Raw genomic sequence first — 13,029 nt, 5'->3', positions numbered from 1 at the left:
TTCTTCCGAGAAATTCAATTAAATATGTTTTGAAAATAATTGAATTCCTACAAAGAATTTTACTATTTATAAAAATAATTGAATTCTTGCGATGAATTTTACCATTTATAAAAATAATTGAATTTGTTTCGAAAGATTTATTAAGATTTTAGAAAATAATTGAATTTATTCGAAAATATTAAAAATTATTTTAAAAATTAAATTCTTCCGAGGAATTTAATTTCAATTATTTTCAATATTTGCAATTAAAATTCTTCAAATGTTGATTTTCAAAAAAATTTTTAAAAACACTTTAAAAAAATCAATTATTTTTAATTAAATTTTACAAAATTTCAATATTTATTGAAACTCTTTTCAACTGTAAATTTCGAAAATAAGTTGCATTTTATACTAAAAATTATTGCAATATTCGGAAAAAAAAGTCGAAAAGTCGTAATTTTTGAAAATATGTCGAAAAAAAAGTCGCATTCTTTGAAAATAGTCGAAAAAAGTCGAAAATGTTATAATATCCGAGGCCTGAGAGTAGTAAATTTACGGAAAATTTAAAAATTGACACAATTATAAGAATAATTTTACAAAAGGGATTTTGAATTCGCTACTTTTAAAGGCGTTATTTTACAAGTTTCTATAAAATTCCGTAAAAAACTCTAAAATTACAGAAATTTTTTTTACAGTGTAATATACATTAATTACATTAAATTTGATATAATTTGTATTACATTTAATATAAATGTATATTAATCTTAATAAAAATATATATTAAATTTAATATAAATATATATCAATTTTAATAAAAATGTCTACTGAATTTCAATGTTAGTATTGCATATTTGATTTATATAAAATTTATTAAATTTAATATAGATTTTTCCAACAGTGTGCTTATTTTATATTACATATTTTATACTGCGTATTTTCTATTGCAAATTTTTTTTTTTTTACTACGTATTGTCACCTCAATGTGCGAACCATAACTCCATTTAACATATTAAAAATAACGAAGCTGCTTTATGAATTTTTAATTTTATATATCATGTATTTCCAGTGTGGCCGCAAAATTTGATTTACAAAATTCCCCGACTTTTCCCTGACTCATTATTCTTTTTTCCTGATTTATAAATTTTTGAATAATTTGTAACAATTTTATTTCTAAAGGAAAACCTAAGATAAAATCTAAACACTCATTTTAGCAAGGTTTTTTTTAATTGTTTAAATAATTTTAATATTCATTTCTTTCGATTAAAAAATCCCTGACTTTTGAAGAATTTTTACAAATTCAAAATTTAAAAAATAATTTAATTCGTTCGAGTAATTCTATTATAATTGCAAATTCTTGCGAATTTTTTCGACGAATTGAATTAAATTTATATTGAAAATAATCCCATTCTTATATAAAATTTTATTGATATTTATTAAAAATAATTGAATTCTTTCAAGAAATTTTATAAAGATTGTATTTAAAATTGTTGAATTCCTTCGAAGAATTTTACTATTTATGAAAATAATTGCGATTCTAAATTATTTTCCATAATTATTCATTGTGCTAAAGACAAATTGTTCAATTGTCTAATTATGTTCATTTTTTAAAATTATTTAATTAAGTTAATTTTTTTTTACTATAAAAAATTTAAAAAGACATTTTTTTACTACTATATTTTTGACGAAAATTGGAGTTACAAGTTTTGCAGATTATAGTGACAATATTTTCAATTCTTTTATATGGAAAAATGTGAATATTTTTTGCTCGAAATATTAAATTTTACACAAGAAATTCCTTTTCCCACACGAGAAGCTAGTTTTTTTTTATTCTCGAGAAAATTGGCAATTGAAAATTTCAAGACAGCTGTTAAAAAATATGCAGGAACCCTGAATATCGAACACCAGGGTGGCCAGAGGTTCATTTTTCTCTGAATCTAAAAATTTTTGTCATGAATTTATCTAAACTTTTATTATTTCCCCTTTTGAGAATTATTTTTCTAAATATTCTTTTCTTTAAATAAATAGACTGAAATTCTGTATTCCTTAAATTTTGTAATCTTTATACTTCTTTAAAAATTTGTCAAATATATTTTTAATATTCCAATAATTTTTTATTAAATTTTCTAAAATTAATTAATTAATTTAAATTATGATGAATTACAAGAAAATAATTTTTGACTCGCTCTGAGGAAAGAAACCGCAAGCAAAAAGTTTTCAGAGAGCATTTATATTTTAAATTATAATTAAATTATATTTAATTATAATTAAATATAGTTTAACATATTCCATAAATATTGTTATGAATTTATTAATTCGTTTATTTTTTCAATTAATTCCTTTTTTCTACGGTTATTCTACAAACAAGTAGATTTTTCACTTTTTATTGATAAAAATTACGAGAATGTTCTTTTCAAAGTGTCCAAGACAAATTTAATTTAGAAAAAATTTTCTCTAAGAAAAAATCTGATAATTTTAAAGAAAAAAAAATTTAGATTTCTTTTTCAGACCTGTGGTCACCCTGCAAACATTGCTGTCTGTGCATTTTTGATTTTTTTGCATGATCTAAAGATTGCAATTTGCACTGAAATTCTAAAAGATTCTAGATTTTTCTAATATACTTTAACTATGGCAGAATGTAAGAGTCTAAATACTTTTAAACTAAGTAAAAAATCTTTATTATTATTATTATAAATATAAAATTATTTATTCCTATAATTAAATTAATTAAATAAATAATATTAATTTAATATAAGATATTAAATATTTAATAGTAAAGTTAGTAACTAAAAGTTGAATAAATATAATTTCAATAAATAAATTTAGAGGTAAGATATTATCAATAATTAATATAATAATCAATAATTTTGATAAATAAAATTAAAAATAGAATTTATTATTATTTTTCTTATATTAGAATCATCATAAATGTAATTAAAATGAATTTTATCTAGAAACAAAGTTCGAATATTTAAAACACATAAAAGATTTATAAAAATAAACTGTTACGTACTGCCAAGTTAAGTATTTAAAAAAAAGAAAAAAAACATTTTGAAAGGGTGTTTTGATTTCTCTAAAGGAACTTGAGGTGAATTTAGTGAAAAGTGAAATCTAATAAACGAGCACTACAATATCTAAACTTAATTGTTAATAATCGGAAATAAAATTTACACGAAAAAATGTTTTTTTTTTAAATGAAAAATACTAATGCAAGGATCATTAACATAAAACAAAAGTGAAAACCGCTCGATAATTGAAACAAAACTATTTCAAAAGACAGTAAAATAATGCACTTTATTTTAAAACGAAATTGCATAAAGTGCAATCTTGATAAACTTCTAATGAATGACTGTGTGTATGAAGTGTCGATAAAGACGAAACATGTCCACAATGCTAATGAAATATTAAACATCTCGTCTGTCTAAATTTAATTTTGATTCGATTCTTAATCTCTTTTTTTTTATTTACAAACAAAAAATTGTAATCAATTTTGAAAATATTTCATTTTTCTTTCATTTTAGTTATTCGGATAGTAATTTTTCTTTTCTTCAATCTTTTGGTACTTTAAGTTTCTAATTTTTTTAAAAATTTTTATTAAATTTTCACATTAAAATCTCAATTTTCAATTTAAAATTTCAATTTTCAATATAAAATCTCAATTTAAAATTTCCATTTTCAATATAAAATTTCAATTTTCAATTGAATATCTGAATTTTCAATTTAAAATTTTAATTTTCTATTTGAAATCTCAATTTTCAATTTAAAATTCAAATTTTCAATTTAAAATCTCAAATTTAAATTTAAAATTTCAATTTTCAATTAAAAATATCAATTTTCAATTTAAAATCTCAAATTTAAATTAAAAATTAAAATTTTAAATTGAAAATTGATATTTTTAATTGAAAATTGAATATTGAGATTTTAAATTGAAAATTGGTATTTTTAATAGAAAATTGAGATTTTAAATTGAAAATTGATATTTTTAATTGAAAATTGAAATTTTAAATTGATATTTTTAATTTAAAATTAAATTCGCCATTATTTAACTAATAAATTGAATAAATTTACCAAATTGAAGTTCAGAACTTTTTGATCAATAAAAAGATGTTTTCAATAATTAGGTACATTCTTCAAAGAAAACGCAACAATATTGTCATAAAAATGTATAAAAAAAGATAATTTTTATTTTTGCTTTAACAATGATTATAATAAGAATTAATAATATAATAATTATAATTAATAATTAATTATTATAATATAGTAAAGTCAGAAAATTACTTTAACAATAATTGTTATATTTTTCTTTAAAGCAAAATTAAAAATCATTAAAAAATTTGTTTTCGTTAATCAACGTTGTAGACTTCAACTTTGTATTAATTTTTATAAAAAAAATTGTTACATTTAAAAAGAGAGAATCTATTTTCTTATTTATATTTAAGAGAATAATGATTATAGTGATTCTCTTCTTATTAGTAATTTTCATTAATAGAAACTTTTGTCTTTAATTTTCGTTCTATTAATTTCTATTAATTTTCTTTTCTATATTAATAGAACAGAAATAATTTTTCCAAAATTAATTTTTTAGACAAACTTGAAAATGATAAAAAGAGCTTTTTTTCTCCTCTTCAAGCATAAAAACATATACAAAGTTAGGAACATAAACAAAAAGCGTAAAATGCGAATGGAGATAGAGAGAGAGACAGACAAAGAAAACAAAAATGATTTCATGTTATTGATTTGTAAAAAGCGAGAGATAGAGATAATTCATTAGCATTGAGCGTGATGAACGAATGGTAAATAATGTAGTATTTCTTTTTAAAATACAAAATGAAAAGAAATGATAAAGCCAAGGGACATGAAAAAATTGAAAAATACACCACAAATTATTGTGGTTTAATAAAAAAAACAAAAATAATTTTCTTTTCTGGTTAAAAAAAAACCCGGCCGGTTATCGTTCATACACCACAGCTGTGTGATTATTAGCTGTAAACTGCACTCTGCGGACCAAAAAATGTGCCCGTTTCGATGCCTCCGAGTGTCAATATTGTTCTCCTACCGCCTACCAAACAAGGCCTACCGAGCTACACACGAGCTTACCATTTCAAACCGTCAAGATTCCTTCCTCCTTCCTTCACTCTACTCACATTTCTTACTTGTGATGTAATTGGCTAGGTTGTTGCTGTTTGTAATGGTGCTCGCACTACCAAAATTATTTTTATTGCAATCATATTTTTTTTACTCACCCTGCTGATCCTGGTTTAACTCGCTGTTCCCGTGTGAAGGTCCCGGCATTCCACCCTCAATTCCGCTCCCTAAAAATAATTATAACCCTTCTTGAATCATATTCTTCAGAATTTATAAATATTTAAAACCCCCTTTTCGATCAACTTTTTTTTTGCAAATTATATACCTGAATACGAAGTTGGATAGGATGGCAAAACTTCCATTCCGCCATCCAAACTGAGAAATCCTCCCGGTAAGGTATTGATATCCGGTTTCGTAGAACATTCATCATCACTTCCATATTCTGGTAATTCTATTTTTGGCTGAAAATTGGAAATTAATGTAATATCGATTGTCAATGAACACTTTTAAAAAGAAACATTTCTACAAAAAGAAATTATTAATAATATTAAGAATAATAATCAGGGTTGCCACAAAAATTTTATTTCTAGATAGAATTTTGACTATTTTCCTAGACCCTAAAGAATATTCTAATGCCCTCTAAAAATAATTAGATCAGGGATGCCACAAAAAATTAATTTTGTTTTTCCCTGATTTCCAGAAAAAATGTTCACTTTTTCCCTGACCCTAAAGAATATTCTGATTCACTCTAAAAATTATAAGTTACTCTAAAAAATATTCTACTACATTTACTTACGAATTTCTAAAATTGTAAAGTTACTCGCAAACATTAATAACTAAATTTTTAAATAAGCATTTAATTATTATTTTTCCATAGGAATTAAAATTCTTCAAAACATTCAAATTCAAATATGAATATTATTATAAAACATGAAGATATCAATCACTCCGAGTCTTCGACTCGAAGTAATTGATATTTTCATGTTTTATAAAAATTTAAATTTCGATTTTCAAAAAAAAATTTAATTATTTACAAAAATTATAATAAAATTAATTCGTTGCTGAAATTCAATTATTTTCATAAATAATAAAATTATTCACAGAGTTTCAATTATTTTTAATACAATTTTAAATAAATTTCTCGAAAAATGAAATTATCTTCAAAAATTTTTTCTAAGAATTAAATTACATTTCACAAATAATGAAATTCTTCGCTGAAATTCAAAAATTTTCAAAATTTACTATTTTAATAAAAGTTCTCAAAAGAATTTAATTATTTAAATAAATTATAATAAAATTCGTTGCAGGAATTCAATTATTTATTTTTTTGTTACAAGTAATACAATTTTTCACATGAATTTAATTATTTTTCAAAAAAATTAATAAAATTCTTTGTAAGAATTCCATTATTTTCATAAATTATTATAAAATTTTTCTGAGCATTTCAATTATTTTTAATACAATTTAAAGTAAATTTTAGAGAAAAATAAAAATATTTTCAAGAATTTAAATTACATTTCACGAATATAATGAAATTCTTCGTTGAAATTTGCAAATATTTTCAAAATCTGTATTTTAATAAAAAGTTCTAAAAAAAATTCAATTATTTTTAAAAAATTGTCATAAAATTCGTTGCAGGAATTCAATTATTTTCATAAATACAGGATTTCAATTATTTTAAATACAATTCTAAATTAATATTTCGAAAAATGTAATTATTTTCAAAAAATTTATTAAAATTCTTCTAAAGAATTCAATTATTTTTAAAAATTCATGCTATAATGCTTTTAATATTCAATTATTATCTAAAATTTTAAGTGATGTTCATTTTTAAATCAATTTTTATTGGAAAATTCTACGAGAATTCAATTATTTAAATACAAAAATAAATAATTTATTGAATAAATGAATGTTTCTTGAAATTAAATTATCATTAAGAATTTTATCAACAAAATTGAATTTTTTCGAGGAATTTTAATAAAATTTTCAAGAATAATTAAATTTTTCGAGAAATTCAATTAAAGTTGTATTAAAAATAATTGAAATTCTATGATGAGTTTTATTATTTATGAAAACAATTGAATGTTTGTAAAAAAAGGTTTTTATTTATTATTATTATTTATTTTTATTATTATAAATTTCATTTTTTGAAAATTGAAATTTTTCAAAATAATTGAATTCTTTTGAGGAATTAGAAAAAAATTTTCGAAAATAATTAATTTCTTGCGAGGAATTCAATAAAATAATTGAATTCCTTTAAAGAATTTTATAAAAAATTTTGAAACGTTAAAATTATAAATAAATAATTAAATTTCTTCGAAGAATTCTATTATATGAAAATATGTAATAAAATTTCTGCAAAGAATTTTATTAAAATTTTTTTAAATAATTGAATGCCTGCGAAGAATTATTATTACCTATTCAATTAAAATTCTATTAAAAATAATTGAATTTTTTGATAAAATTTTTCGAAATTTTTTGATAATAATTAAATTCTTTCGAGGAATTCAATTAAAATTCTATTAAAAATAATTTAATTCTTATAAAGAATTTATAAACATTTTTGAAAATAATTGTCGGAAGAATTTCATTTATTTGTAATAGTAATTAAATTTCTACAAAAAAGAATTTTATTAAAATTGTATTGAAAATAATTGAATTCATCTGAAGAAATTTACTAAATTTTTTTTTAAATAATTAAATTCTTTCAAGAAATTTTTTCAAAATTGTATTGAAAATAATTAAATTTCTGCGAAGAATTTTCTTATTTATACAATATTTTAATTTTTGCAAAGAATTTTATTAAAATGTTTTGAAATAATTGATTTGTTTTGTAGTATTTTATTAAAACGTTAAAAAATAATTGATTTGAATTGAAGAATTTTATTAAAACGTTTAAAAATAAAAAATTATAATTATTTTAATTAATAAATTGTTTTTTTTAAATAAAATAAATTAAAAATTTTTCTAAATAAATTTGAAATTATTCAAAAATTGACGTTGATATTTGAAAATAAAAAATTTTGTAATTCAGATAATATAATAGTAATAAATTAAATACTATATTAATAGGTTTCTCGCCTATCATTTGCTAGTTATTTATAAAAAACTTTAAACGCAGTTTTTATAAAAACTCACTTCTTTTTGAATTTTTAAGTAAAATATTATTCGCTATATAATTTCTAAACAATAATTTTATTATAATAGTAATTCAAGAATTAATTTTTTTAAAAGAAGTTCAATTTCAATTCTATATAATTTAATATTATTGTTTCAAATAGAAAGAATTGAAAGTTGCATTAAATCATTTCACTAATTTTAAAGATTGCTAAACAACAAAATTTTGAATTTTCTCACAGATTCTAGAAATTTAATATTTTTCCAGAACTTTTGATAAAATTCTTCGACTTTTCGCTGATCAATTTTACTATCCTTGACTTTTTTTAACTGAATTTCCAGATTTCCCTGACAAGTGGCAACCCTAAATTAAATTAATTAGAAATTATTTTCACTCGTTTTCCAAAATGAACGAAATTGATTTACAAACTTCAATTTAGATTCTGTTTTTAGAGTAATTTTTAAAAATATCTAAATTGAAAAACTATTTCGTTCATTTGAACTTTCAGAATTTCTTTTATTTTTCCTTTTTTAGGTTTAGAGTATTTTCGTAAATTTTTTAAATTAAGATTTCTTACATTGCGAATCAATTATTTTTTAAAAATAAAAATTGAGAAAATTAAATTTTAATGTTCGAGGGAATTTTTTCTTTCGCGTTTAAAAATTGATATTGGAAAAATACCTCAACTACATCGACGTCTTTATAACAGTCAAGTTGAACTTGAGGTTCAATGACAGGTCGAGAACGAGGTCCGCTCGTTGGTGGAGGTGCTGCTGATGCTGCAGCAACTGCTGCTGGTGGTATAGGACTAGAATTTTGAGGTGAATCACTTCTTTTGCACAGCCTTTTCAATGGTGGGGGACTCGAAGGCGATGGAGTTTTACTGCGCTCGTCATCAAAACTCGGCGATGTCAAGCCACGACCATTCGAAGTGTGTATATTGTTCGTCTTCGAAAACTGGAAACATTCCAAAATCTTATTCATCACTGAAAATTTTCATTTTTCACGCCGCATTTTCTTGGTCAAGGTCAAATTGTAAATGACAAAACTGTATCATGACAAACTGTTGTCATTTGTATTTTTTTCAAAAATAGAAAAAAAAAGAATCAAAATCAAAGTGAAAAAAAATTTCTGAATTAAAAAAATTCGATTATTTCAAAAGTTACTTTTTCGTTGTTGTGCTGATTGCTTTGGGAGTCTGTGAGGCCACGGATTTGAAGAGATTCGGCAGTTCGCAGAAATGTTGGCAATTCAGCTTGAGAAATATTCACTTCCCCAGCGTACATAAACTCCAGGAGCGATTGTAAATGTTCGAATTCAACATCCCTCATGAATATTATCGGATGTTTACAAGGATTTGTCTGTGAAATTCATTTAAAACTTGTTAGGAACATATAAAGTAAATTGAACCATTTGAATTCTAATTCTACGAACGTTTCTTTACGTTAAAATTAATAGTTTACAATTTTTATTTTTTTTTAAAATTCAGTTTTGATTATTATTCAAAAAACAATTGCGAGTTTAGGTTTTTTTTATACAAAAAGGACAAAAAGATCAAAAAAGAAGAAAATCGGGAAAAAGCAAAAAACAGGGTAGTCACAAGTTTTCTTCCTGAATTCAATTATTTTCTACAGTTTTCAACTAAACTTCATCTTTAAATTAATTACGTATTTTAAATAATTTTCCAAAAGTTCTTCTAGAATTCAATTATTTAAATACAGAAACTCAATTTTGTATAATAATTGCAACTGTCTATGTTTTTTTTAAGTTATTAAGGCATAATATTTTAATAAAAAATTATAGTAAAGAAATTCTAACAATTAATTTTTTTTAATATTTTAAAAATAATTTTTGAAAGATAAGTTTTTTAAATATACAATGGAAAATTTTCCAAACAATTGAAATTTGGTAAAAACTTTAAAAAACAATTTAATTTTTGAAAAATATAAATAAAAATAATTAAATTTTTCAAGAATTTTAATTATAAATATGAACATTATTTCTCCAAAGATTTAATAAGTTTCAAAAGTAAATTTTTATAAATTTTTATTCACTTTGTTCGAAGATAATTAAATCTTAAAAAATTATAATAAAACAATTTTAAGAATCGGATTTTAAAAATTTCTAATTTTTCGAATAAATTGAATTTTTCAATTATTTTCAATTATTTTTGTAAAATTTAAAAAAAATAATTAATTTTTTGATGAATTTTAATTAAAAACTTAGAACATGACTTTTTTTCTCCAAAATATTAAAAATAATTCTAAAAATAAATGTTATTATTCTTTGTATTTTATTTGAATTTTCGGAAAAATGTAATTGAAAATACTGAAAATATTGAATTTTAAAAAATTAGAAGCTAATTTTCATTCATTTTCATTTTTAAATTTACATTTGAAGATTGATCATTAACATTTTTGATAATTTAATTAATTTCAAAATTTTTAATTAAAATTATTTTAAAAAAAAAATTTTTTTCTCAGAAAACTTAAAAAAAAATTCTCAAAAGAAATTAATTATATTACAAAAATTCTAATAAAATTGTTTAAAGGAATTTAATTTTGTGTTCTAAAGATAATTTAAATATTTTCTAGAAATTTAAATAAAATTCAACAATCAAATATACAATTTCAATTATTAATAAACACAATTATTTTCAGAACCTGAAAGAATTCAATTACTTCATAAATAATAAAATTCTTCGAAGGAATTCAATTATTTTCAAATTTTTTGATAAAATTCTTTGCAGGAATTCAATTATTTTCGTAAATAACAAAATTCTTCGAAGAAATTTAATTATTATTAAAACTTTTTAATAATATTGTTCCCAAGAATTCAATTATTTTTATAAAAACAACATTCTTCGAAGGAATTCAATTATTTTCAAAATTTTCGATAAAATTGTTTGCAAGAATTCAATTATTTTCGTAAATAATAAAATTCATCGAAGAAATTCAATTTTTTTCAAATTTTTCAACAAAATTCTTGACAAGAATTTAATTATTTTCGTAAAAAATAAAATTCATTGGAGAAATTCAATTATTACAAAAAATTTTAATAAAATTCTTCGGAGAAATTCAATTATTACCAATAATTTTAATAACATTCTTGACAAGAATTCAATTATTTTCATAAATAGCAAAATTCTTCGAAGAAATTTAATTATTATTGAAACTTTTTAATAAAATTATTTGCAAAAATTCAATTATTTTCCTAATTAATAAAATTCTTTGAAGGAATTTAATTCTTTTTAAAATTTTTAGAATAAAATTCTTTGCAAGAATTCAATTATTTTCATAAATAATAAAATTCTTCGAAGCAATAAAATTATTTTCAAATTTTTAGAGTAAAATTCTTTGCAAGAATTCAATTATTTTCATAAATATTAAATTTCTTCGAAGACTTTACTGACATGCGGCCACCCTGAAAAAATGAAAATTTGACATTCAAAGATAAAAATCTTTCTTTCTAGACGGAAAAATTGAATTCAAACTTTTCCATTAAATTCCAAAGGCAATAATTTTATAATTTTTCAATAAATCACATTCAATCTGTCAATATTCTTCTCTCTCGAACTGCTCATCTACATGAGGAGTCAAGTGCACGCTAAAAAGATAACAATTACATAACTATGTTTATGGTGACCCACATCTCAGAACTAATTATATTGCATTGCAAATTCTCCACAATATTTCGCAAATAAAAAAATTATCATTTTTCGTTAATTTTCAAATAAAAATAAAAATCGAATTCAAAAGAGGACAAAATAAAATTTTAAAAAACAGAAATTGAATCATTCATTTTATTAAAATAAATAAAATAAATAAAATTGCAAAAAAGATGGAAAAATCGATTTGTTTTGAGAAATTTCGCGAAAAAATAAACGATGAATATTATTTTGATTGTTTGAGAGAGATGCTGGTAGAGAATATATGTAATTGAGGGAGGATGAAGATTGTATATATGTATATCGAAAAATAAATGCATGGCCGATGAAATGGAAGTATGGTGTCGAATCAAAAGAGATACATATAATGTATATATGTATGTATGTACGATAGAGAGAGGTAGTGTCTGGCATGTGAGTGAGAATGAGAGAAAGATATCAGAAAAAGTCCATTATAAATGAAAAAAGAAGGGGTGGGGATCACTTTGATGTCAAAAGAAGAAAAAGTTTATTAGACAGAGATGGGTTTTTCTAACCTTGAATAATTCCTTGAAGTAAGGACTACAGGCTGAAAGTACGACCTTGTGTGCCTGTAATCGCCTACCGTCACAGGCGAAGGTAACGTCGACAAAGTCCTCGTCATCGCGAAGCGCCTCAAACTGGCTCGTGATATTCGCCTGAAAATTGTTCCACCGCAAGCAGAACTGCTGCTGACTATCCGTCATTCTCTTTCACTCGACTCCCTTAACACCTAAAATCACACATGGGGAACTTAAAGTACCGCACAGCTAACTAAACTTATTTCTCTCATTACTGTAAAAATGTAAAATGTAAAAAGTGAATCGATGACTGAAGAGGAAACGTACGATATAAATAATGACAATCGATATTCAGGTTGCCAGCTATCACGGAGAAAAATTCTCTAGTCACTCCAATTGTCCGCGACAATTTTCCCATAGTTGAGAAATCAAAATTAGAAAAATAATCCCTCGACAAGAGAGATGAGCACAAAATTAATATTATTATCGAATCGAAAACTAAAACTAAACATTTTTTCTCTGATTATAAACGTTAGCAGACTATACCGGGAGAAGTTGGTTTGAAACTAAATTCACGGACTTCCGGAAGTGTTGCCAATCGCACAAATGTCTGGGTTAATTTCACCCTTTTTCTCTCCTTCTTC

General features: G+C 22.1%; 1 protein-coding gene across 5 annotated transcripts in view; it reads right to left on the bottom strand.

The window, feature by feature from the left end:
• The window catches only part of LOC122498060 (protein abrupt-like), a 127,585-nt gene extending 114,657 nt beyond the window's left edge, over positions 1-12,928 (bottom strand). For 4 of the 5 annotated variants that reach the window (XM_043605600.1, XM_043605599.1, XM_043605601.1 and 1 more), the window contains exons 1-5: positions 12,383-12,706; positions 9,346-9,540; positions 8,861-9,136; positions 5,387-5,522; positions 5,220-5,288 (exon numbers count right to left, since the gene is read on the bottom strand). In XM_043605600.1, coding sequence (XP_043461535.1) covers positions 5,220-5,288; positions 5,387-5,522; positions 8,861-9,136; positions 9,346-9,540; positions 12,383-12,571 — 865 coding nt within the window. In that variant the 5' untranslated portion in view covers positions 12,572-12,706. The other variant, XM_043605598.1, reaches the window with a different exon arrangement.
• Between the last annotated feature and the right edge of the window lie 101 nt (positions 12,929-13,029).

This window comes from Leptopilina heterotoma, unplaced genomic scaffold (genome assembly GCF_015476425.1).
Source record: "Leptopilina heterotoma isolate Lh14 unplaced genomic scaffold, ASM1547642v1 Lhet_141, whole genome shotgun sequence".
Lineage (NCBI taxonomy): Eukaryota > Metazoa > Arthropoda > Insecta > Hymenoptera > Figitidae > Leptopilina > Leptopilina heterotoma.
This window is presented reverse-complemented; position numbering and strand designations above follow the sequence as displayed.